This window comes from Monomorium pharaonis, chromosome 11, assembly GCF_013373865.1.
Source record: "Monomorium pharaonis isolate MP-MQ-018 chromosome 11, ASM1337386v2, whole genome shotgun sequence".
Lineage (NCBI taxonomy): Eukaryota > Metazoa > Arthropoda > Insecta > Hymenoptera > Formicidae > Monomorium > Monomorium pharaonis.
This window is the reverse complement of record NC_050477.1, coordinates 4,920,332-4,945,001: the sequence shown is the minus strand read 5'-3', so window position 1 is coordinate 4,945,001 and position 24,670 is coordinate 4,920,332. Positions and strand designations below refer to the sequence as shown.

At 45.5% G+C, this 24,670-nt stretch overlaps 1 protein-coding gene across 4 annotated transcripts in view; it reads left to right on the top strand.

Moving 5' to 3' along the window:
- The window catches only part of LOC105833506 (protein sidekick), a 44,678-nt gene that overhangs the window by 4,065 nt on the left and 15,943 nt on the right, over positions 1-24,670 (top strand). For all 4 annotated transcript variants that reach the window (XM_036294155.1, XM_036294154.1, XM_036294153.1 and 1 more), the window contains exon 2: positions 24,455-24,550. In XM_036294155.1, coding sequence (XP_036150048.1) covers positions 24,455-24,550 — 96 coding nt within the window. The remainder of the gene's footprint in view (positions 1-24,454; positions 24,551-24,670) is intronic.

Below are 24,670 nucleotides of genomic sequence, written 5' to 3'. Positions count from 1 at the left end.
CATATAAATAACTGTACGCAAACGCGTCGCACGCGCCTCTCGCATGGTGATTACTTCTCAATAAATGCCGCCCCGTGGCGTTTAGAAACCCCCGATGGACCGACACGCCGCCGGGGGGAAAAATCTGCGAGATCTCCCCCAGGGCGGTGGAGTGTGCGGCGTAGGAGCGAACCCTAATTGAGATTTATTACGACGTTAATCCGGACCAATTGTGCGAACGAAGTTAAACCGTTGACCTCTCTTATCTCATTTGCGGGGTGGGGGGATGGGAGGGGGGAGAAGGAAGGCTCAATAGCCGCAAGCACGTGCCGCGCGTGGGGACAATTCCGAATTAACCCTTTCTATTCATTTTTCACGTTTCTTCTTCAGCGTTCAGTACGAAAAGTGTGCGGCTAAAAGTGCTGCGTCGAAAAGTGCAAAATATATATTCACGAGACAAATATTTACAATTTGAACTTTAATTAAAACAAAATATAATAGTAATAGTTAAGTAATAGTTAAGATCGTGTCACATCTCAAAGTATTACCAAATATTTATAAATTTTATAGATTGTTTTACTATTTACGTTTGAGTTCGATATAAAATTTGAACGTAATTTTCTTATTAGTTTAAAAGTTATTTAATTTTTATTTTGTAGTACTTATTTGCAAATTTGATGAGACAGCTGTATTATGGATTAAATCAAATCTTGTATATTAATTTTATAATTAATCATTTTATATTAATAAAATTCTAATAAATATTTTTGCAAAAGTTTATTTAAATATTTTTGATATTTACTTGTTTAAAAGTTATTTATCTAAAACTGCAGCCAAATAGCCACTTTCGTTGTATAATTGGCAGTTAATTTTTTCGTTTTTTTTGTTGCTAATTTTAGGACCAAAATTCAATCAAACAATTAAATATTTTTAAATTATTTTTTATGATTAAGGAGAGAAATAGACTTAAGAAGCTTGTGCTAAACTGAAAAAGTTTTTTCCTTTTTGCATGGAGATAACTTTTAGATGTGTAGCCAAAATTTATTTAATTATTTTGATTACATTGAAAAAAAAAGAGTCTTATTGTGTTGATACAAGACTTTTTTTCAGTGTATATTATGAGAGAGGAAAATTAACAAAAACCGAATTGTTCTACGATATGTAGTTAACTTCATTCAATTTTTATCGAACTGCTTTTGAATTAGTTTCGAGCTTATACTGAACCGACAACTTGAGCAGTCGAATTTTTGGTATAAATTTTAAAAAGAAATGTCCTTCAACTACCGAACATTGGTCAAATCGTTCGAACAATTCGACGCGCAGTTGGATTGAATCTTTTGTCCGAGTCTTCAATTCAAAAGTCACCGGCGCCGCTTCGGTTTTCTAGGGCAGACCCAAGAAAGAAGGAAAGAAAAAAACGAAATAATCGACAATCTCGCTTCTCAATTTTGCTTCAGGCAAGTCCATAATGAGGACAGACCTCCATTGATTAAATTTCCTTTGGACAACGTCGAGCATTGATACCAGCCGACTGGCAGATAAAGGGAGATAAGAGCCACGATGTCGAGGGGCCTCGTTCTTTTTCCGCCAAATTGCGCATTCTATTTTTTCCGAGTAAAAGTTGAATGATAAATTCCACTTCTGTAAAATTGAGATTGTCTGACTCGGCGGCATTTGCGGCATTATACAAAAACCGCGAAATATCCGTCTTTTTTGTAATGTGGCAGCAGGTGAATATAAATACATGGAAAGAATGATTTTGTTCAAGTATTTAAAATTTTAATAGCTAATTACACAGTTAAGAATAATCTAAAAATAATTTTGTTAGATCATCAAAATAATGATGAACGGTGTTTAAGCACCGTTGTAAAAAGTTTTGACATTTTAACAATCAGTTTTAACGTTCTACATAATTATTTTTTGTTTAACAAAATTACTGGATCTTTATCATCTCTAAATTTTTAGATACTTTAGAAGAGATTAAAACGAATTAAAATCTACGGAATAGATTTTCTTTTGTGAAAAGTACACCAATTAAAAATAATTTTAACGGCGTGATAACAACATAATAATGATATAAGAAAATAAAACAGATAATAACGAAATGGCACGGTTATTGGTTGCCATGCCATCGCGCTATCGTTATCTGATAGATTTCGTTGAAGAGAAAATAAGAGCCGGTTTACCGTACCGTTTGGCCGACGTAAAAAGGGCTTGCGTTTTAACGTGCGTGCGTGGAAGGCACCGTGGAAGACGTCGTCGTGGTAGTAATCATGTACCTACACGTACGTAAATAAGTATACGTGCGTGTGCTAGGAAAGGTATCTATCACTGGCGTCAGCTCTGCCGGGAGCTTACAATGGAGAACGAGGGCCTTTACCTGGTCCTCGACAAGTAGTCCCTCTGCTCCCTCACCAGTAGAATAACTCCCTATATCCCCCTTTACGCTCCTACCATTTTGTATAGCCTCCTACTTACTTTATTGAGCGGATATGCCTTTCTTCAGCTAGGTAAAGCTATCGAGTGCGAATCCTCCCCCGGGGAGAACAAAGCATCCCCCGTTTCCTGAATTAGTCATTCACAAAAACGCGACGAGAATTTCGGAAAGAGCGGAAATCGTAAAAATCGAAAAGGCTATTCATTCACCAGCGGCGAATATTTTGATCTGTTTCAAGTCGATTCTTTCTTCTTTTGAAAATTGAAAAATTATGTGTGATGTATGCGCGAGACACAGAACGACGACTGGAGTACGAGACGATTTTCTGCGAAAACGTTAGAAGAAAGTCATTGTTTTGTTATTACGCATACACATGACAATTTTATCACACGTAATTCTTAATATTATTTTTGCAAATAAACGTTCGAAGTTTTGAAGTAAAATTTACTTGAAAATGTTTCTTTTCCTCTGTCGGAGTATACACAGAAGAACAAGTAATATAGCCAATGACATTTGTAGTTGCGGGCTGCCAACTACAGATAATACTCAATACAATAATATTTGCTGTTAATATATGCAAGTACAATGTTGATACTGCAGCAGCATATATTGTTGTATTGAGTACAACTGCAACTACATATCTTATTGGATATATTACTTCTTTCCCGTGTATATATTTTTTAATAGTTATCCTTGCATTTGTTAATTGTTCTTATTTCATACGTAAACGTCACGACCCTCATTGTTGTAATGGAAAAGTTAAGACAAAAATCGATCAAGTGACTCTCCGGTTTGACAGGAGTGCGCTTGTACATTGCGAGGAATGCTGCACGCAATTTTTTTTTTGCGACACAGTTGAGCGTAACGCAACGACGATTTCTACAACGACGAGTCGCAATCGCAAAAAACTCGGCAAACTTGGTGGAGATGGTCGCGTTTGTTGCGGCCTTTACCGGTCTCAAGCGGCCTTAGGCCGTTATCCTCACGGACCTCGGGGCCGCCGCGCCGCGCCGCGCCGTTCCGAGCGACCGGATGTGCCATTGCCACCTTTTGCTTTTATTTTTCCGTGACCGTCGTCGTTTTCTTCATTACCGTCATTTTCCTATCCTTCGTGCCGCGAAGGAATCCTCGTTCGATATCTCGCTCGTATCTCTATCTTTCTTTCTCTCTCACCGGAGCTCAGATCCATTTCCTCGAAATACTTTTTGCCGTCGATTCGAACGATTGTATCGGAGCATCGAGTCTCTTCTACTGGGATATCAAAGCGCAACAGTCAACGGAAAGCAAATAAACGGATGTAATTTCAGAAGAACGCATTTTTTTAAATTTACTATTGAAGGAACAGAGAGACAGCACGTAGAGACAAAATGTTTGTCGTTGTTTTAACGTCCGGCAGTTTCTTCAAACTGATCGCAAGCGAATAGACGAGGCAGAAAAGGAGGGGACGAATGTTCGTAGAAAAAGAAAAGAAACAAGACAAAATTCCTCAGCGAGAAGATATCGGACGCAAGCCGGAAGATCCTCGAATTTTTGACCCACCGTCGTTGCGGCGAATTCTTCATCAGGGGCCTCAGGGGAGGCCCCTTCCACCGCCCTCTCTCGAAGGAAAGGCGGAACGTTCAGAATGCCGTGGGGAACCGTGGCCCGGCCGCCTCGGAACCGCTATTGTCTCGACCTCGTTACCGTATAGTCAGACTCGCGGGGGCCTTATCTCCACTGGAGGAGCTGCAGGCAGAACGACGGAAAAAGCAGCGGCGTGAGGTCCTCGCACACACACGCATACACCGCGCGCGCCTCTCTCGCAATTCCCATTATTATTCGCCGTGGAACTCGTCGTCGACGCGGCGAGGCGATGCTGCCATGGGATACGCGGTAGCCGGTGCACACAGGGGCCACTGACCGCTCCCTCCCTTCCCTCGGCAAGGCTTTCTCGTCTTTCATGGCTTCTACTTCTTCTTCTTCTTCGTGTTTCTCTCTCTTTCTCCGTCTCTCCGTAGTACTTCTTCTCGGTTTTATTCTCTTAGGTCTACCGTGTGTATGTACTCGGCGTCATAAATAGGAGTTTCTCTCTGCCGCGGTACAGTAGAGAATTTTCCATATTCGCGTATCTCGGTTCATTCGCGCGGCAATTCTCGATATTTATTTCTCGTTAAGGCATGCATTCCACCGCCGGGTTACGAGCGATTCTCGAATCGTCTAGCTGGCTTAATTTTCGCGCGGCAAATTGTTTTTTGGTAGCTCGCCAATGTTGAATTTCCGCGCGGCTCGTCAACCTACCCCGATATCGTGCCGCGCGTGGCAATCGCATTTTCAACGAGTTACTATAGGAAAAAAACACTCCTTTCCATCGTTCTTTCTTCCGTGCCGTTGAAAAACTGCTTGATTTCTGTAATTAGCTTTTTTCTAATTAATATGGATAATTAAAAACAACACGTGATTTGAAGTAATTAACGAAAGGGAAGAGATGGACAGAGGATTCTTGTGCGTCATGTGTAATACGCGGTGGATCCCGCGCGTATACGGAATAGGTGCAACGTCAAGGTGCAAAACACTTTCCCGATGAACGTAACATGCCGGCTGCGTCGGGCGCACGCGGTGGAAAAATTGCGAAACATGACTTTCCGTTTCTGTCACGCCTACGGAGGAAAGGCAAATTACCTGTGTGTGCCACCTCCTTACGTGCCATTATTCGTCCGCGACATTTCCCAGCAGCGTGAGCCGCGCATATGCATGTCGCGTGAGGCAAGTGCATCCGTGACTCTCGATACGCCCTTCTCGCGCGCCGCGGCGCCTCATCTCCCACGTGCAATTCTTCCTTTCTCTCTCTTTCCTCTCGCTTCGTAACGCTATATTTTCCACCGCGTTTCCTTTGTTCCGCGTACTGACCACGCGTACTACCACGCCGCCCCCCTCCCCCTCCCCCGGTGGAGAATCTCGATGAAAAGTGAAAATATCGGTGAACGGAGAGCGACGCGCGCCCCGTTGTTGTTGCTGCACACACGCTATGCATCGCCGTCTCGAGTCAGTTGCAGCTCGTGCACTTGCGCAACGCGGCTTGACTCCAAGGTCCTCATCGGTAACGGAAATTCTCGCTCACCTGAGCGCGAGTGCGAAAGGAGACACTTGTAAATGCGTAGCTCGTATAACATGCGGGATTGTCTATCTCTCCTCGGGATTAATCATCACTCTCGCCGACGAGAGTCACCTTCGCGAAGTAACGATTAGCAGCTTCTCTCGCGATATTTCCGCGACTTACGCAAGCGAATTCTCTCGCTTCTTTTTGTCCTTGTGTTTTCCCAACCGCGAGCGAATGAAATAAAGGCTATTTACAGCGGGTTTTTTAATAATTTAATAGATGGAACATTTCTCGAGATTGGGAAGATAGGAAAATTTATGTGTATTCATGTATACATAAATATATCTGAGTATACATCGATCGCATCCCGAGGTTCGCACGACCTCTTTCTACTCCGGATCAACCATACGTTCTCCACCACCTGACCGCGATTTCCTGTTTCGTGCGAGCGGAATTAGCGTGGATACGCTAAATCGTTCGCGCGATCGCCGGCCTCGGGCGATTTGCACGTCCTTTCACGGGAGACGAGTTTCCTCGCACCGGCCGAGAGCGAGATCCATAATATAAGAGTAAAGAGAGGTAGAGAGGACGAAGAAGGGCAGAGGACGAAGGACATCACGCGAAGGAAAGGACTGTGAGAAACGCGCTCCTCGGGATGTAACTTGACCCAATCGGGAGTTTTCTCTTTTTCTGTAATCCTTTTGAATCTCTTGTACCTATTTATGTATTTTTTAGATTGATTTAACGACCGTAATTGGATAATCAACATACGGGGATGACACCAAAAGAGTCGGATTATCCGTCACTAATCACGTCTTTGCGGCCGTTTAATTTCTTTTTGTCGTACACTGAGAAAAAATGTATGATATTCGCGACTATAATTGCATGGTAAAATAATTAAAGTCAGGAATATACATTTTATAGTAATTATTATTATAATATTAATAATAATAAACATATGATTATATTGATGCTTATAGCGATTGTTTTAATATTAAAATCTTTATTTTTATTATGGCAATTATAAGATACATAGATCAATATTATGATTATGAGAACTTTAATACAGTTCAAACAAACTAGAATTTATATTGCTGTACAAATCTAAAAATATGATGGCTCCAAAAATGACTATAGCGATATTACGGTTGCTGCAATTATTTTTTTCTCTCGCTGTAACTATAATAGATACTTCATCAAACGAAAATATTGGCTTCGCGCAGCGTGACGTAACGCAAGAAAAGAGTTACACGCAGCGTGATGTCTTTCGCACCTCGTGGATGCACTTTTGTTCTCCTCGCGATGCACGGCGCCCAGTCACGGTGACGGAGGTAAAGCGGGATTTCTTCAAGGCCGTAAAATGGACCGCGCAGAGACCTATAATGAGACGCCGCGTGACTGTCTGGCTGCACGCACGCACGCACGCACGCACGCACGGCCAGAAATAAAGTCACGGGTCGCGGGTCGTTTTTCAAGCGTGCATCGCGTGCATCGCGCTCCTCCTCATGCAGTTTAATTCGGCTCAGTTTACATCCACCGCCGTCTCGGCAAGCAAATAGAAATTCTACGCTGTTTGTTATCAATGAAATCCACATCCGGGACGAGGAAAGTCTCCACGTTTTCCGCGTCTTCCGCCGCAGGAGAACGATTGAAACTATTCTATTTTTTTTTTGTTTCTTCCGCCACGACGAGAGGGGACGGAGCGGAGAGATGATTACTGGCGTGTAATCGGGTGAAGGACCGCCCTTTAGAAAGAATGTATCCTTGCATCCGTGCTGCTGCAACAAACGATCCGCACATGGTCCGCACAGCTGCCCGCCCGTTCGTTCTATCCCAGATTGTTCACTGAACTTCGGAACACGAGAGAGCGTCCTCCTCCCGGTGCGACGCACCCGCGCGTGCATAACAGAATCCGGGACGAAGAACGGAGGGGAAAGGGATGCGCATCCGCGTCGGGGGACGGGACCCCCGAAAGTTTCACGGTGCGGCGCGTCGCGAGTGCACTTTGCGGCGCTAATCTGAAGCTCGTGAAGCAAAGCGCGTGGCTAATGCGTGAAGAGAACCTGCGCGATACACTCCTTAAACTCTTCTTCGCGCGTAGATCCCGGAAGAGCACCTCGAAAACTCACGGTAGCACAGACGAAATACCGTTCGTGAACTTGCAATTATACTTACGTGCGGTAAGTTTAGATGCGGCCGCGTTAATGTTCCTCGGGTACTCCGAGTGTGAAGGGGATACCGGGGGTGGGAAGAGCCGGAAGTACCTTGAAAGCGATAACACAATAATGATAAATGATACAAACGCGAACTAAAATGTTGAAAGAGATAATTAGAAGGTGGGTAATTAGAAATAAATGAGAATAATAAGTAGGGAAGAAGGGTAATGCACCGGAGAATACACTCGTAATTTACGGGAAGGATTTGCAGGACAACGGGGATGCGCGATAGGGATAGACGTACGGGGTCCGCCTATGGGAACGTGTATCTCCCGTGAGAATCTGCATGCGACTGTGTGTGCTAATTCGGAGTTACGCCTCGTTGAACATGCGGTTTTTAAACGCCCGGCCGGCACCGTTGCGATAACAGGATGGCTCTCGGGCCGGCGAGACCTCGCCGGCGTACGAGAGCGACTTGCAATTTCTCGCAACGATGCACCTTCAGCTATTAATCACCGTAGAAGGGATGCGCCGTGATCGACGGCGCGGATGCGAAAACGCGAAGCGGGGAGAAAAGCGCGCGGACAAGTAAGTGAAACGCGGTCGTTTATGAGAAAATTAATATTAATGTCATTTCGTCACACATGTTCTGTTTTTTTAAATCAATTTAAAAAAAACACATACGACATTTGTGATTTTCGAACGTCATCCTCCTTATCCGCAGCACGACGGAAATGTGTGCGCGCGCCCGACGTGCGTTTGTTTTTCTTAAAGTCGTCATTATCGTTTTACTGTTTACGAGCTGGGAAGTCTTCACACGTCCGGGATTAAAATAGGCAACCGGACGAAATCGAGTCCGACGATCGCTGTGCATTTCTCCGTGGTTGAAAAGTTTACAGATTAGGAAAGATCTCCCTTGAACGGGCTCGTTAAAGACGACCGCGTTCCGGACGCAGGTTGTTTACGCTCAATGGAACGTGGCATGCTTAGACTAACTCAATTCTCGCCCTTTTTTTTTACGAGTCCCGGACATGCTTCGACCACGGATAACAACACGTGACAGCGATTTCGTGCGAGTTTACACGCTCGAGCGTTTTTCAGGTACCATATGTGCGCCTCGACTTGCACTTCTGGTTGCACTCTAGTAAGTACACTTCATCGTCGGCGGGTGGTTATTTCTAGACAAACCTCTGAAAAAAAGCACCCCTTTCTCCTCTAGGCTCTGACTCATCGTCTTTCATTGGAGCGTATAAATAATAATAATAATAATTTATAGCGTACATAGAAGATGAACAGGTGTTTTCGAGTCATCCATCTCAATTAAGAAAATAATTAGATCTATTATAAATTTGCAATTATATTATTAATAATGTACTAATCATATAGTAAACACGCAAAATATTGTATGTTTAATAATACATTGCAAATTTGTTAACATAATTGTATTTTTTAATTTTTGGCACTTGTACACATATCCCACAGACCGTTCGTCCAAATTAAAAAATACTGTAATTATCGTGACATAAAAAATTATTATTAAATATATCAACAACATACTTTAGTCCCGTTTCTTGTTTGTGATTCCTTTCATCGTGTCTGATTTTTAAAAATACACACAATGTAAGGCATCAACAAGACTATCATTACAATGCTTACCAAAAATTAAAAAGTAAACATGTAAAAGAAATGATTACATTTATAATTCAAAATAGACAGAGCGTCATCCAAAGAAAACGAAACATCGTCAAGAAAGATCTAAAGTAGTTTAAAGAATAATGAAGGGATGGAGAAGAAACGAGACATGTACAAATCGACTTGTTTATCTGAACAAGGCTTTTGCAGTCGGTGCCCACGGTGCCTTTAGGACAAATAAACGTCTCGACGCGTAAACGAAAGCATTTTTTTCTGTTTTATTCGACACGCAGCGCAAGAGGCGTCGATCAATTTTCTCGTGCCCTTACTCGCGCGATCTTGCGCGATTCTTCTCGCGTCGCGATAATATAAATGTCTTCACACGCCGAAGGAACCGCTATGTACTCGAAGGCTACGGTTGTCCCCATTTCACTGTGAACAATAGTAACAATGAAGATTTCGTAAATATCGCATGGCAGACGATAGCAAGAACGCAGCAAGAGCTCGAGCGTGTTGTTCCCTTGAAAATCCCTGAAAATATTGCGTAGTCGCGCCTGAAAAATATTACCTTTATTTTTCAAGTTGACAATATAATGGAAAATTCGCGCGGAGTTAATTTCCTGTGGGGTCACGGCCTCTTAGTAAAGATGCTGTCTAGATTCCAGTCTCGACCGTGAAACTCGCTCGGGTTTTCGACTTATTGGCGAATGGCCAAATATCCGCGGCAGCGTTGTGTCTGAGTCGCCACCGACTTTTCATGCACATGCTAGTTGCACCGCAATTGCTGCATTTCGAGCGCGTTACACCGAGCGACGTCTCGCGAGTGGGAAATAAATGGACACAGAAAGTCTCAGGATAATATGTTTCTTTGAAACATGAATTTATTTCAGGTAGATCGTCAGTAGTTACATCAGTCGAGATTGTAAAACTAGGAATGAATAGTTTTTTCTAGTTTCTATGGTAAAAAATATTCTAAATTTATTTTAAGAAGTATAGCAATTTAGAGTTTTCTCGATAGTGTTTTAAGACATAACTTCAGATGCCTTTATTGAAAAGCAATCCTAGAATCGGCAAAACAATCGGGAGATATAAACAAATTATTATTCATTTTAATAACTAGGTATAAAGTTGACATTCCATGCATTTGGATCTTTATTTTTCATTATGTTTAATTGAATTCTTAGAATTTTCGAATTCTTTGAGTAAGAGCCGAAAGGACCATCAAATTATATGGAAATAAATTTAAAAATGAGCCACTAACTTTACGGAAATATGTGAACGTTTTTCAGAGAAATCAATTTGGAACTTGGCAAGAAGTAACGTCATGCAATTTCTGCCTGAGATACCGTATAACATTGTATCTGGAAAGTTGCGAGAAAAGTTCTTCGCGTGTTACGTCATTTAAAACGACTGAACGCATCCACCATTGTCGTCATTTTAAAGGAACGTCGAATAGCTACCTGAAGTAATTGAAGAACCGCATTTTAATTTGTAGCATTTCTGTACCCTTTTTTATCGGTCACTCGAGTAAACCTGAAAAACGTAATTATAATATCATTTTAGTTATTTAATTATAATACCAATTTAGGTGAAAAATAAAGATTGACTCTTTATATTAATAATCAAATGCTATATCTTAAAAATAAAACCAATAAGTTTATATTTTCAATTCTTTATTACAAAGATATATCTTATATATATTTCTTATTTTATTGAAAATTATCATATACATAAAATATATATGTAACATATATTTATAAATGTATAAATGTATATATGTATAAAATATATAAAATATATTTTGTACATATATAAAATACAACAACCATTTTGACATATGAGTTTAAGTTTTACACATATAGTGATATTTCTTTTATGCATTTAAATATAAAACCTTGTAATTGGAAAATAAAAAAGGAGTTAGAAGTTTGCCGATAAAGTTCCTTAAGAATCTCCGACAGCGGAAAATATCCGCAAAGTGACGGCGACCCGAAAACTTCCGAGGTTGGCCACCTGCAGACTGCAGTGGAAGAGGAAGAGGAGGAGGGAGTCGTGCACCCCAACGACTGCAATATAGTTAGCTGCGTGCAGTAAGACGCAATGCGCAACGTTTTGCGGTGCCTCTCCCCGCCCACCGACCGACGTGTATTATCTGGCTATCTACTTCGTTCGAAGTCCGTGGGAAGTGCACCTACAAAATTGCTTGTCTCCGTATTACGCGCTCATTCTTCAAACGCTTTCTTCTTTCCGTCGCACTCCAATTGTCGCACTGACAATGAGAAATCCCTTGCAAAAAAAGTTACGCACCAAAATAACGTAATGTCGTCATTATAATTAGAGAGATATGAATAAACACCAAAAATATGTAAAATATTTTTCTATTTCTATTAATTATATATAATAATATATTTCTTATTTTTTACACATTTATATCTTTTATTGCGTTGATATTTAATTGGCAGTCAGTTGTATTGTCTATTTCAAGTTTTTAAATTATTTCCAATATGTTTTCATATTTTTTTCATCTATCTAATAAAACTCCACTTTTCCGCGCTAACCGAAACCGGTGCGGCTCCGAGTCCTCCCGCAAGGATATCGTTTATTACACATGTCCTTCGCGTCGTTACCATACAGCGAACGAAAATTGTACCGGCACGGGGTACCGCTTAAAGATGAATGGATTCTGGGTCACGTAAACGCGAAAAAATAGAAGTTTCTTCATTTTACCGGACGACCAAAGCCTTTCGTTCGCGACCTGCGTCCACGCCCCTCTGTAAACGTGCCACCCCGTTTTACCCCTGGTGACAGCTGCGTCGCTTAAAATAGGGGTTTCTTCAGCGGTCTCGGCTTGCGCGTATTGTACACGTGCATGTGTGTGCGTACTGGGTATGTTTGTACGTTCGCGTGCACGACGAATCATGCGGTGATTGCCATCACAGTTATTTTATCGAAGGCCCAGTTTCATACCATTTGTACAGCACACACTTAAAATTTGCCTACGTTAAATATTCATAAAATATTTAACACGGAAATATTCCTGTCTGAAAGGAAATTCGCGGAAAAGTTTCGTAACTTCAGAAGATAACGTCTTTTTTTTTAGTATTATGTATCCTTTTGAGTATAAAACGTAATTTTAAAGTATGATTGATTTTGAAATTATAATCTTTACTCGTTTCAGCGAGTCATGGGATAAATACAAATGAGGCTAAATTTGTTGCAAGAATGTATTTATTTATTATTATTTGTAAGTGAATTAATTAATATAAATAAAGCCTTATATTTTAAATGGTTTTTGCAAATATAGAGAAAGCGAAAAAGTTAAAATTTAGAGTTTATTGACAAGACAAATAAAGCGTAGAGTTGTTTTATGTCGCGATATGCATGTTTTATATCCGCACCGCAGAAATCGACATTCATTTCTTTTCTCGCAAATGCTGCAGTGACTGGAATCTCATCGAATACTTGGCGGAAACTCGACTCATGAATCTCGTTTGGAAAGCGATTTTACAAAACGTTTTCCGCCGAGATGCCCCCGTTAAAATTGCTCTCTCGTTAAAATTCCACAAAAGTCTACTTCTAATTAAGCCCGCGATTTGCATCCTCGACGATGCTCGAACTTTCCACGCTGCTTGCAATACTATCTGAAGGATCTGGAACGGTTTTGAAAAGCGTTGAGTAACACGTACTTTTCCTTCGCTCGAGAGAATCTGATTCGATTACATTCCAGCTGAAATTAATCGCTAGTTTTATATTTATATTGGAAGCGAGCGTGATTAATATTGATTATTAACTTTGAAATTGTTTCTCCTACTTTTTGGAAGAAGATTCTAGCTTTCACTTATAAAATGTCATAATCTCTCTGTATTACATTATTATCATTATACAATAGTATTGTTTTAAAATAAATTAATGAATAATTTATTTATATTGAAATTGGTAATTCAAAATTATTAATTCTTATTATATAAAATAAACTTATATAATAATTGAATGTTATTGTAACAAAAGACTTTTTTAACAGAGCTAAAGAATTTACTAATATCAGTTTGCGATGTAGCAATTGTTCGGACACGTGCAAAGAATTTAAAATCCACACAAGGCTTAGATTGCAGGCGCAGCACGTGCTGCAGCAACTGCACCTGTTAATGTTCAAGAAGCTTACCTCTGCAGTAATTAGTCGACCGCAAATGAGTCTCGTTTGGAGTGTACCGTTTCTCGCATTAACATCTATCGCACCCACCTATCTTATCTTTGTCGCATTTAGCGATACGTTAACAAAGTAAATTGCATAATCTATTTCAGCCCCTGCGTGCACACATTCCATGAGTTTTTCTGGCGTTTTGGCTCTAATCTACCGCCCCTTTATCACGGTCGAGCTTGAAATAAATAACAGCTGTTAAGTAGCGATGCGCAAAACGTGGAATTTATTCTTAGGTGTCTTTTTACACGTGTGTTTTATGAATTGTGCATTTCTGCAGAGTACGCAGTTAGTGTCCATGGTGTCGTCTTATCGCGGTTTCACGAGACGCGCGATAAGGCGATAAGATCCGGAAATCTGGATCCCTTAAATAAATATTCGTATTTCATGAGACATCTAAAATGCTGGTGACATTTAGTAAAATAAAACCTCGTTTCCCTCACAAAACTGTCTTCTTTGCTGAGATAAACGAGTTGTCTCGTATACCAGAAATTTAATTTGTTCACGTCCAAAAGACTCTTAAAGATTCCAGTACTCCGTTATACTAACGAGGTGAGAAATGCAAGAGACACCGGGGAAACACGGGACATACTGTAACCAATCCGAAGTGAAATGTTCTTTTACAAAAATGTCAAAAGAAACGCAAGTATATCATGTTACTTTGGAGTAAAAACCGATCTGTGTTTTTATCTGAAAAAATTCTAAGTTTACTATAAAACAGAGTTAACAAAACTTCTTTTTTTTCTATGAAGTTTATGCCAGTGGAAAAGTCGATATTTTGGGGGAAAAGTTGGCAAAAATTGAACATTTTTATTAAAAATGGTGAATAGAAAATAATTTAATTTTAACTAAATAGAAAATTTGTAATAGATTTTATATATAGGAAATGACCAGTGCTGTAATAGATCATTAAATAAATAATCTAGATCAGATCAAGATCTTTATCAAAATATTAAACCTAGATCAGATCACAGATCATTTTTCATACATTTGATCTAGATCATAGATTACATTAATTTTGATCTAGATCGAAGATCGTTTCTTTTTTTTTTACTTGACAATTTGATAGGAGTAGGAATCGAAGTTTTTTAAGCTTCTTTAATGGGCTTTTAGGAATGTCCCAGAAATCTTTAAAGAAGAAAATCTTCGATAGTTTCATCTTATTATCCCCACTCTAGTACGCCTCTAAAAGGAAGTTCTTGCCGTCGGAGATTTTTTTTTCGAAGATTTAGTGATACACATGCGCAATAGAAAATTGCACAATTCACGTTGAACTTTCAAAACAAAAATTTGAATTAATTAAACACTAGAACATTACAGACGCGCGCTGCGCGCGCGCTATTTGACTTTTTACTTTAAAAATAATAATAATTGCAATTTGATCTTCTCTATCTTCCGTTTACATTAATCAAACGTCTTCTGCAATTTTGAATAAAAAAATGTAAAGTTTAATTATACATACATACATACATACAAACCAACATACATACCTACTTGCATACTTACTGCTATCTAGCTACCTAGCTACATATTCATCTAGTTACGCTCGCTCACTCTTATTTACTCACTCACTCACTCGCTCACTCACTCGCTCACTCCTCGCTCACTCTTCGCTTACTCCCGGCTTACTTCTCGCTCACTCCTCGCTCACTCACTCGCTCACTCCTGGCTTACTCCTCGCTCACTCACTCGCTCACTCCTGGCTTACTCCTCGCTCACTCCCGGCTCACTCCTGGCTCACTTCCGGCTCACTCCCGGCTTACTCCCGGCTTACTCCCGGCTCACTCCCGGCTCACTCCCGTCTCACTCTAGGCTCACTCCTCGCTTACTTCTCGCTCACTCACTCGCTCACTCCTGGCTTACTCCTCGCTCACTCCCGGCTCACTCCTGGCTCACTCCCGGCTCACTCCCGGCTTACTCCCGGCTTACTCCCGGCTCACTCCCGGCTCACTCCCGGTTCACTCTCGGCTCACTCCCGGCCCTCTCCCGGCTCACTCCTCGCTCACTCCTCGCTCACTCACTCGCTCACTCTTGGCCTACTCCTCGCTCACTCCTCGTTCACTCACTCGCTCACTTCTGGCTCACTCCTGGCTTACTCCTCGCTCACTCCCGGCTTACTCCCGGCTCACTCCCGGCTCACTCCCGGCTCACTCCCGGCTTACTCCCGGCTTACTCCCGGCTCACTCCCGGCTTACTCCCGGCTCACTCCCGGCTTACTCCCGGCTTACTCCCGGCTCACTCCCGGCTCACTCCCGGTTCACTCCCGGCTCACTCCCGGCCCTCTCCCGGCTCACTCCTCGCTCACTCTTGGCCTACTCCTTGCTCACTCCTCGTTCACTCACTCGCTCACTTCTGGCTCACTCCTGGCTTACTCCTCGCTCACTCCCGGCTTACTCCCTGCTCACTCCCGGCTCACTCCCGGCTCACTCCCGGCTTACTCCTGGCTTACTCCCGGCTCACTCCCGGCTGACTCCCGGCTCACTCCCGGCTCACTCCCGGCTCACTCCCGGCTTACTCCCGGCTTACTCCCGGCTCACTCCCGGCTTACTCCCGGCTCACTCCCGGCTTACTCCCGGCTCACTCCCGGCTCACTCCCGGCCCTCTCCCGGCTCACTCCTCGCTCACTCCTCGCTCACTCTTGGCCTACTCCTCGCTCACTCCTCGTTCACTCACTCGCTCACTTCTGGCTCACTCCTGGCTTACTCCTCGCTCACTCCCGGCTTACTCCCGGCTCACTCCCGGCTCACTCCCGGCTCACTCCCGGCTTACTCCCGGCTTACTCCCGGCTCACTCCCGGCTTACTCCCGGCTCACTCCCGGCTTACTCCCGGCTTACTCCCGGCTCACTCCCGGCTCACTCCCGGTTCACTCCCGGCTCACTCCCGGCCCTCTCCCGGCTCACTCCTCGCTCACTCACTCGCTCACTCTTGGCCTACTCCTTGCTCACTCCTCGTTCACTCACTCGCTCACTTCTGGCTCACTCCTGGCTTACTCCTCGCTCACTCCCGGCTTACTCCCTGCTCACTCCCGGCTCACTCCCGGCTCACTCCCGGCTTACTCCTGGCTTACTCCCGGCTCACTCCCGGCTGACTCCCGGCTCACTCCCGGCTTACTCCCGGCTCACTCCCGGCTCACTCCCGGCCCTCTCCCGGCTCACTCCTCGCTCACTCCTCGCTCACTCTTGGCCTACTCCTCGCTCACTCCTCGTTCACTCACTCGCTCACTTCTGGCTCACTCCTGGCTTACTCCTCGCTCACTCCCGGCTTACTCCCGGCTCACTCCCGGCTCACTCCCGGCTCACTCCCGGCTTACTCCCGGCTTACTCCCGGCTCACTCCCGGCTTACTCCCGGCTCACTCCCGGCTTACTCCCGGCTTACTCCCGGCTCACTCCCGGCTCACTCCCGGTTCACTCCCGGCTCACTCCCGGCCCTCTCCCGGCTCACTCCTCGCTCACTCACTCGCTCACTCTTGGCCTACTTCTTGCTCACTCCTCGTTCACTCACTCGCTCACTTCTGGCTCACTCCTGGCTTACTCCTCGCTCACTCCCGGCTTACTCCCTGCTCACTCCCGGCTCACTCCCGGCTCACTCCCGGCTTACTCCTGGCTTACTCCCGGCTCACTCCCGGCTGACTCCCGGCTCACTCCCGGCTCACTCCCGGCTCACTCCCGGCTTACTCCCGGCTTACTCCCGGCTCACTCCCGGCTTACTCCCGGCTCACTCCCGGCTTACTCCCGGCTCACTCCCGGCTCACTCCCGGCCCTCTCCCGGCTCACTTCTCGCTCACTCCTCGCTCACTCTTGGCCTACTCCTCGCTCACTCCTCGTTCACTCACTCGCTCACTTCTGGCTCACTCCTGGCTTACTCCTCGCTCACTCCCGGCTTACTCCCGGCTAACTCCCGGCTCACTCCCGGCTTACTCCCGGCTCACTCTCGTCTCACTCTAGGCTCACTCCTTGCTTACTTCTCGCTCACTCCTCGCTCACTCTTGGCCTACTCCTCGCTCACTCTTCGTTCACTCACTCGCTCACTTCTGGCTCACTCCTGGCTTACTCCTCGCTCACTCCCGGCTTACTCCCTGCTCACTCCCGGTTCACTCCCGGCTCACTCCCGGCTTACTCCTGGCTTACTCCCGGCTCACTCCCGGCTTACTCCCGGCTTACTCCCGGCTCACTCCCGGCTCACTCCCGGCTCACTCCCGGCTTACTCCTGGCTTACTCCCGGCTCACTCCCGGCTGACTCCCGGCTTACTCCCTGCTCACTCCCGGCTCACTCCCGGCTCACTCCCGGCTTACTCCTGGCTTACTCCCGGCTCACTCCCGGCTGACTCCCGGCTCACTCCCGGCTCACTCCCGGCTCACTCCCGGCTTACTCCCAGCTTACTCCCGGCTCACTCCCGGCTTACTCCCGGCTCACTCCCGGCTTACTCCCGGCTCACTCCCGGCTCACTCCCGGCCCTCTCCCGGCTCACTCCTCGCTCACTCCTCGCTCACTCTTGGCCTACTCCTCGCTCACTCCTCGTTCACTCACTCGCTCACTTCTGGCTCACTCCTGGCTTACTCCTCGCTCACTCCCGGCTTACTCCCGGCTAACTCCCGGCTCACTCCCGGCTTACTCCCGGCTCACTCTCGTCTCACTCTAGGCTCACTCCTTGCTTACTTCTCGCTCACTCCTCGCTCACTCTTGGCCTACTCCTCGCTCACTCTTCGTTCACTCACTCGCTCACTTCTGGCTCACTCCTGGCTTACTCCTCGCTCACTCCCGGCTTACTCCCTGCTCACTCCCGGTTCACTCCCGGCTCACTCCCGGCTTACTCCTGGCTTACTCCCGGCTCACTCCCGGCTTACTCCCGGCTTACTCCCGGCTCACTCTCGGCTCACTCCCGGCTCACTCCCGGCTTACTCCCGGCTTACTCCCGGCTCACTCCCGGCTTACTCCCGGCTCACTCCCGGCTTACTCCCGGCTCACTCCCGGCTTACTCCCGGCTCACTCCCGGCTCACTCCTTGTTCACTCACTCGCTCACTTCTGGCTTACTCCTCGCTCACTCACTCGCTCACTCCTGGCTTACTCCTTGCTCACTCCCGGCTCACTCCCGGCTTACTCCCGGCTCACTCCCGGCTTACTCCCGGCTCACTCCCGGCTTACTCCCGGCTCACTCCCGGCTCACTCCCGGCTCACTCCCGGCTCACTCCCGGCTTACTCCCGGCTTACTCCCGGCTCACTCCCGGCTTACTCCCGGCTCACTCCCGGCTTACTCCCGGCTCACTCCCGGCTCACTCCCGGCCCTCTCCGGCTCACTCCTCGCTCACTCCTCGCTCACTCACTCGCTCACTCTTGCCTACTCCTTGCTCACTCCTCGTTCACTCACTCGCTCACTTCTGGCTCACTCCTGGCTTACTCCTCGCTCACTCCCGACTTACTCTTGGCTCACTCCCGGCTCACTCCCGGCTCACTCCCGGCTTACTCCCGGCTTACTCCCGGCTCACTCCCGGCTCACTCTCGTCTCACTCTAGGCTCACTCCTTGCTTACTTCTCGCTCACTCCTCGCTCACTCCTCGCTCACTCTCGGCTCACTCCCGGCTCACTCCCGGCTCACTCCCGGCTCACTCCCGGCTCACTCCCGGCTTACTTCCGGCTCACTCCCGGCTTACTCCCGCTCACTCCCGGCTCACTCCGGTTCACTCCCGGCTCACTCCCGGCTTACTCCCGGCTCACTCCCGGCTTACTCCCGGCTCACTCCCGGCTTACTCCCGGCTCACTCCCGGCTCACTCCCGGCTCACTCCTCGTTCACTCACTCGCTCACTTCTGGCTTACTCCTCGCTCACTCACTCGCTCACTCCTGGCTTACTCCTTGCTCACTCCCGGCTCACTCCCGGCTTACTCCCGGCTTACTCCCGGCTCACTCCCGGCTTACTCCCGGCTCACTCCCGGCTTACTCCCGGCTCACTCCCGGCTTACTCCCGGCTCACTCCCGGCTCACTCCCGGCTTACTCCCGGCTTACTCCCGGCTCACTCCCGGCTTACTCCCGGCTCACTCCCGGCTTACTCCCGGCTCACTCCCGGCTCACTCCCGGCCCTCTCCCGGCTCACTCCTCGCTCACTCCTCGCTCACTCACTCGCTCACTCTTGGCCTACTCCTTGCTCACTCCTCGTTCACTCACTCGCTCACTTCTGGCTCACTCCTGGCTTACTCCTCGCTCACTCCCGGCTTACTCTTGGCTCACTCCCGGCTCACTCCCGGCTCACTCCCGGCTCACTCCCGGCTTACTCCCGGCTCACTCCCGGCTCACTCTAGGCTCACTCCTTGCTTACTTCTCGCTCACTCCTCGCTCACTCCTCGCTCACTCCCGGCTCACTCCCGGCTCACTCCCGGCTCACTCCCGGCTCACTCCCGGCTCACTCCCGGCTTACTCCCGGCTCACTCCCGGCTCACTCCCGGTTCACTCCCGGCTCACTCCCGGCCCTCTCCCGGCTCACTCCTCGCTCACTCCTCGCTCATTCACTCGCTCACTCTTGGCCTACTTCTCGCTCACTCTTCGTCACTCACTCGCTCACTTTTGGCTCACTTCTGGCTTACTCCTCGCTCACTCCCGGCTTACTCCCTGCTCACTCCCGGCTCACTCCCGGCTCACTCCCGGCTTACTCCTGGCTTACTCCCGGCTCACTCCCGGCTTACTGCCGGCTCACTCCCGGCTCACTCCCGGCTCACTCCCGGCTTACTCCCGGCTTACTCCCGGCTTACTTCCGGCTCACTCCCGGCTCACTCCCGGCCCTCTCCCGGCTCACTCCTCGCTCACTCCTCGCTCACTCATTCGCTCACTCTTGGCTTACTCTTTGCTCACTCCTCGTTCACTCACTCGCTCACTTCTGGCTCACTCCTGGCTTACTCCTCGCTCACTCCCGGCTTACTCCCGGCTCACTCCCGGCTCACTCTCGTCTCACTCTAGGCTCACTCCTTGCTTACTTCTCGCTCACTCCTCGCTCACTCCTCGCTCACTCCCGGCTCACTCCCGGCTCACTCCCGGCTCACTCCCGGCTCACTCCCGGCTCACTCCCGGCTCACTCCCGGCTTACTCCCGGCTTACTCCCGGCTCACTCCCGGCTCACTCCCGGTTCACTCCCGGCTCACTCCCGGCTCTCTCCCGGCTCACTCCTCGCTCACTCCTCGCTCATTCACTCGCTCACTCTTGGCCTACTCCTCGCTCACTCTTCGTTCACTCACTCGCTCACTTCTGGCTCACTCCTGGCTTACTCCTCGCTCACTCCCGGCTTACTCCCTGCTCACTCCCGGCTCACTCCCGGCTCACTCCCGGCTTACTCCTGGCTTACTCCCGGCTCACTCCCGGCTTACTCCCGGCTCACTCCCGGCTCACTCCCGGCTTACTCCCGGCTTACTCCCGGCTCACTCCCGGCTCACTCCCGGCTTACTTCCGGCTTACTCCCGGCTCACTCCCGGCTCACTCCCGGCCCTCTCCCGGCTCACTCCTCGCTCACTCCTCGCTCACTCTTGGCCTACTCCTCGCTCACTCCTCGTTCACTCACTCGCTCACTTCTGGCTCACTCCTGGCTTACTCCTCGCTCACTCCTGGCTTACTCCTCGCTCACTCCCGGCTCACTCCCGGCTCACTCCCGGCTTACTCCTGGCTTACTCCCGGCTCACTCCCGGCTTACTCCTGGCTCACTCCTGGCTCACTCTTCACTCACTCACTCACTCTTTGCCAAAAATCCTTCTTGCATATGTTTTTTTGACTAGAAGAAATTTCCAAAATTTGAACTAAATTGGAGATTGGTCGTTTTCGGAAGCCAAATATTTTGTACATATTTTATGTCCGAGTTTGTCAGATATAAAAAAAATTATGATAAACATTTATGAAAATATTTAAAATAAATATTTATATCATTATTATCAAAGAATAAAAAAAATATTTTAAGTTTATATACCACTAAACACCACAGACGCGCGCTTCGCGCGCGCTACTTAACCTTTTATTTTTTACCTTTTAAAAATAAATTACAACAATAAATGTATAGGTAATATTTATACAAATTTGACAGCTGTCAAAATTCAATTGCAATGACAGCTACTCTTGCAACACGAAGTAAGCGCAGCAAGAGAACCAATCGGCATCGCGGAAAAGCGACAACAATGAACTTCGAGAAATGCGAGCAATCGACTTTACATGCCTTTTTTTTAGATAGGAACTATTTGTGACGTTAACTTTAATACTATAATTATTTATAAGTATACATATATAATTATACATAAGTAAATTAAAATCTGCAAGTTGATTGGCTACACATTTCCCGGATCGTGAACTTGAATAGTACAAAGAAATTAAACTTTTTCGAGAAAAAATCGTAAGAGGCACTTTTATTGCAGATTCTTATTCGGAAAAATCATACAAACATATTAAACAAAAATTTAACTCGGAAAAAGTTGGACACAAGGACCAAGTTCTAGCATCGCGGACTTTAACCTCAGAAACTATTGACCTAGAGTAGAGGTTACAGTATAGATAGAGATTCTCTAAAATCGAGTCAAGTAATAAAAAGATCTAATTTTTTATAGATCAAGATCATATAATTTAAAAAATCTAGATCAGATCAAAGATTATCGTAAAAAAAAAGATCTTTACCAGATCAATAGATCATAGAAGTTGATCTAGATTAATGATCTAGATCGTTTACAACACTGGAAATGACATAATAATTAAATTAGATGTTTAATATAAAAAGTTGAATAATAAACATGCGAAACAGATCTTTTTAGGAAAAATACTAATTTTTTATTCTGTCACTCTTATGTTTTTTTTTCTATTAGCGCAGTTATCAGCTAAATTTACTTTTGCTGGTCGTCTAAAAATTTCATTGGAAAAAATTGAAATGATCGCGAGACATACAATGACATACATGACGGTGATGGCATATCATGTGTAAGTACCTTTCGTCGACGGTGCTTATCGGGCCGAATCGATATTTATAGCGGCCCAGGTGCGACATGATTACACGATCGTTCGTTCTTAGAATCTGCCTATGATGCGGCGTGACTGATTGCATTGCGTATGTGCGATCGGAACGCGGACCCGTGCATCACGCAGTGCATCAGGTCGGAATGAATTATTGGTTGAAACATAGGTATAACGACGAGTTATGTGCGACAAACTGCCATTTGTCGCTCGCGATCATCAACGACCCGTAAATTGTTATTGTTTACACATCCGTAGGAACTTTTTCCTAAAGAATGCTCCAGATACTTTCTAAATGGCAATCAGTGTATTATTACTGATTTATAGTGATAGACTTATAATTGTGATAATTAGTGAACATTCATTGTCTTTCAGTGATTTCGATTTTGATATTAGTATATTATATATATATTATCACTGAAAAATCAGTGTATTTATTTAACTGACTGATAAGTTATAAGTCTATCATTGACTTCACTGATTTTTCACTGATTGTAGAGAGTAAACCATAAATCGTAAATTTATATTTCAGATCAATACAGAGATCACAAATATGTATTGTAAATTCGTGCAAAGTTAGTACAAATCTAATTACACGAATTAACATGAAAGAAATACGATTTTCTCTTAGCATACACTGGCAATAATGCTTTCGTAACACTCGGAAACATGATACTTACACACTTCCTTTAAGTGTAACTTTCCTGAACGTTCACTCTTTGTCTCGAGCACAATTCTCGATTTACAGATAATTTTTAATAGATAGAAGTACTCTGCTTTTTAAAGCTAATTACCCAAATCTCTTCGGAGATTTTTTCTAAGCTGTTCTACTCAATGAACTATAATCACAACTAAATGTCTTAAAAATCAGGAAACGTATTTTCTTCAAGGCTCCTCTCTAACGGTAAAAAGGCATCGAGATGGCTTACTGTAAAAATAATCATACAAACATCTTCAGAGATTCTTTAAGCTCTATTTAGAGAATATTACAGCTCTGAAATATTGCATAGCAGAGCGTACCTTCTTCAAAGTCTTCTCTTTTGACTTCGAATCGTTTGCCCCTTTCTGTTCACGATCAGACTGGGGACGGAGGGGAGGACGAGGAGAGGTTGCGACACACCGGTGTACCCGCGTGTCAAGATCACCGGAGCGTGGAACGTCCGGTGGATACGGGCGGGTGCACGTGTGCTGTGCGTCGGCTTTTACGTGCGTTGCATGTGACTCGGCACCTTGGCATCCGCGGCCGTTCGCTCGCATTCTTTCCTCTCGTTCGTCGGGCTTTTTGGAGCGCGCCGTAAATTACTATGTCTCCTCTTACGCGCGCTCACGATGATTCAGACTCACTGACTCGGTCAGCCGTCATAGAATTTCACGTGTAATCGCACGGGATTATCGTCGAAATTAGCCCTGCGCGCGTGCACGAAGCTCGAAAGTCAAATTCGGAAATCAAATCGCGCGCTCAAATCCGCCTTTTCTTACGCTGCAGTTAAATATTTTAATACATATACTATGTTCTGACGTTAGATCTGTTTTCCCCTTTTTTTTTGCTATTTTACCGAACTTATTTTTTTATAGATTTTATCAGCGTTGTATTATTGTAATATTCCTATTTAGGTTCTGTTAAGCTATCTCATTTATATTTCTGCTCTATGATGTATTTTTTTGTTCTATTTATGGTGTTTCTGTTTTATGATCCATTCTTCTCGCGCTCTGATCTTGCTGTTGTTGTTTTTACCACAGATAGACGACATCATGGCAACAGCTTTGTATCTTACGTTTGGCATATCACCTTTTATTTATGTTCTTCATAACTAGTCAAACTATTTATAAATTAATCTTACTCGATAAAATTATCATTATCACTATTATTCATAAAACGATATTGCTAATCTGCGACCTATGCGAATTATAAGATTAATCTGTAATCTGCAAGCGCGATGCCAAAGGGCTTCCGTTCGCCTCTGCTGCGAGATCGAGCTGAAGAAGAAAACGCTTCTCTCTGTTCGCAGAACCACTTCAAGAGCCGCGCTTCACCAATCAACCGTCCAGCAGTGGCAATATACTTAGCGAGAATCGCACCAAGTTTCTGCAATGCCAAGCGAGAGGTAAGGATCGCATCCTTAGTTTTTAGTGCTTATGCAGACAATCGATATTGCATTGATATTGAAGCAACAAAATATAAAAAGAACGAAAGAGAAAGTTAAGGATCGCAACAGCGCAATCGA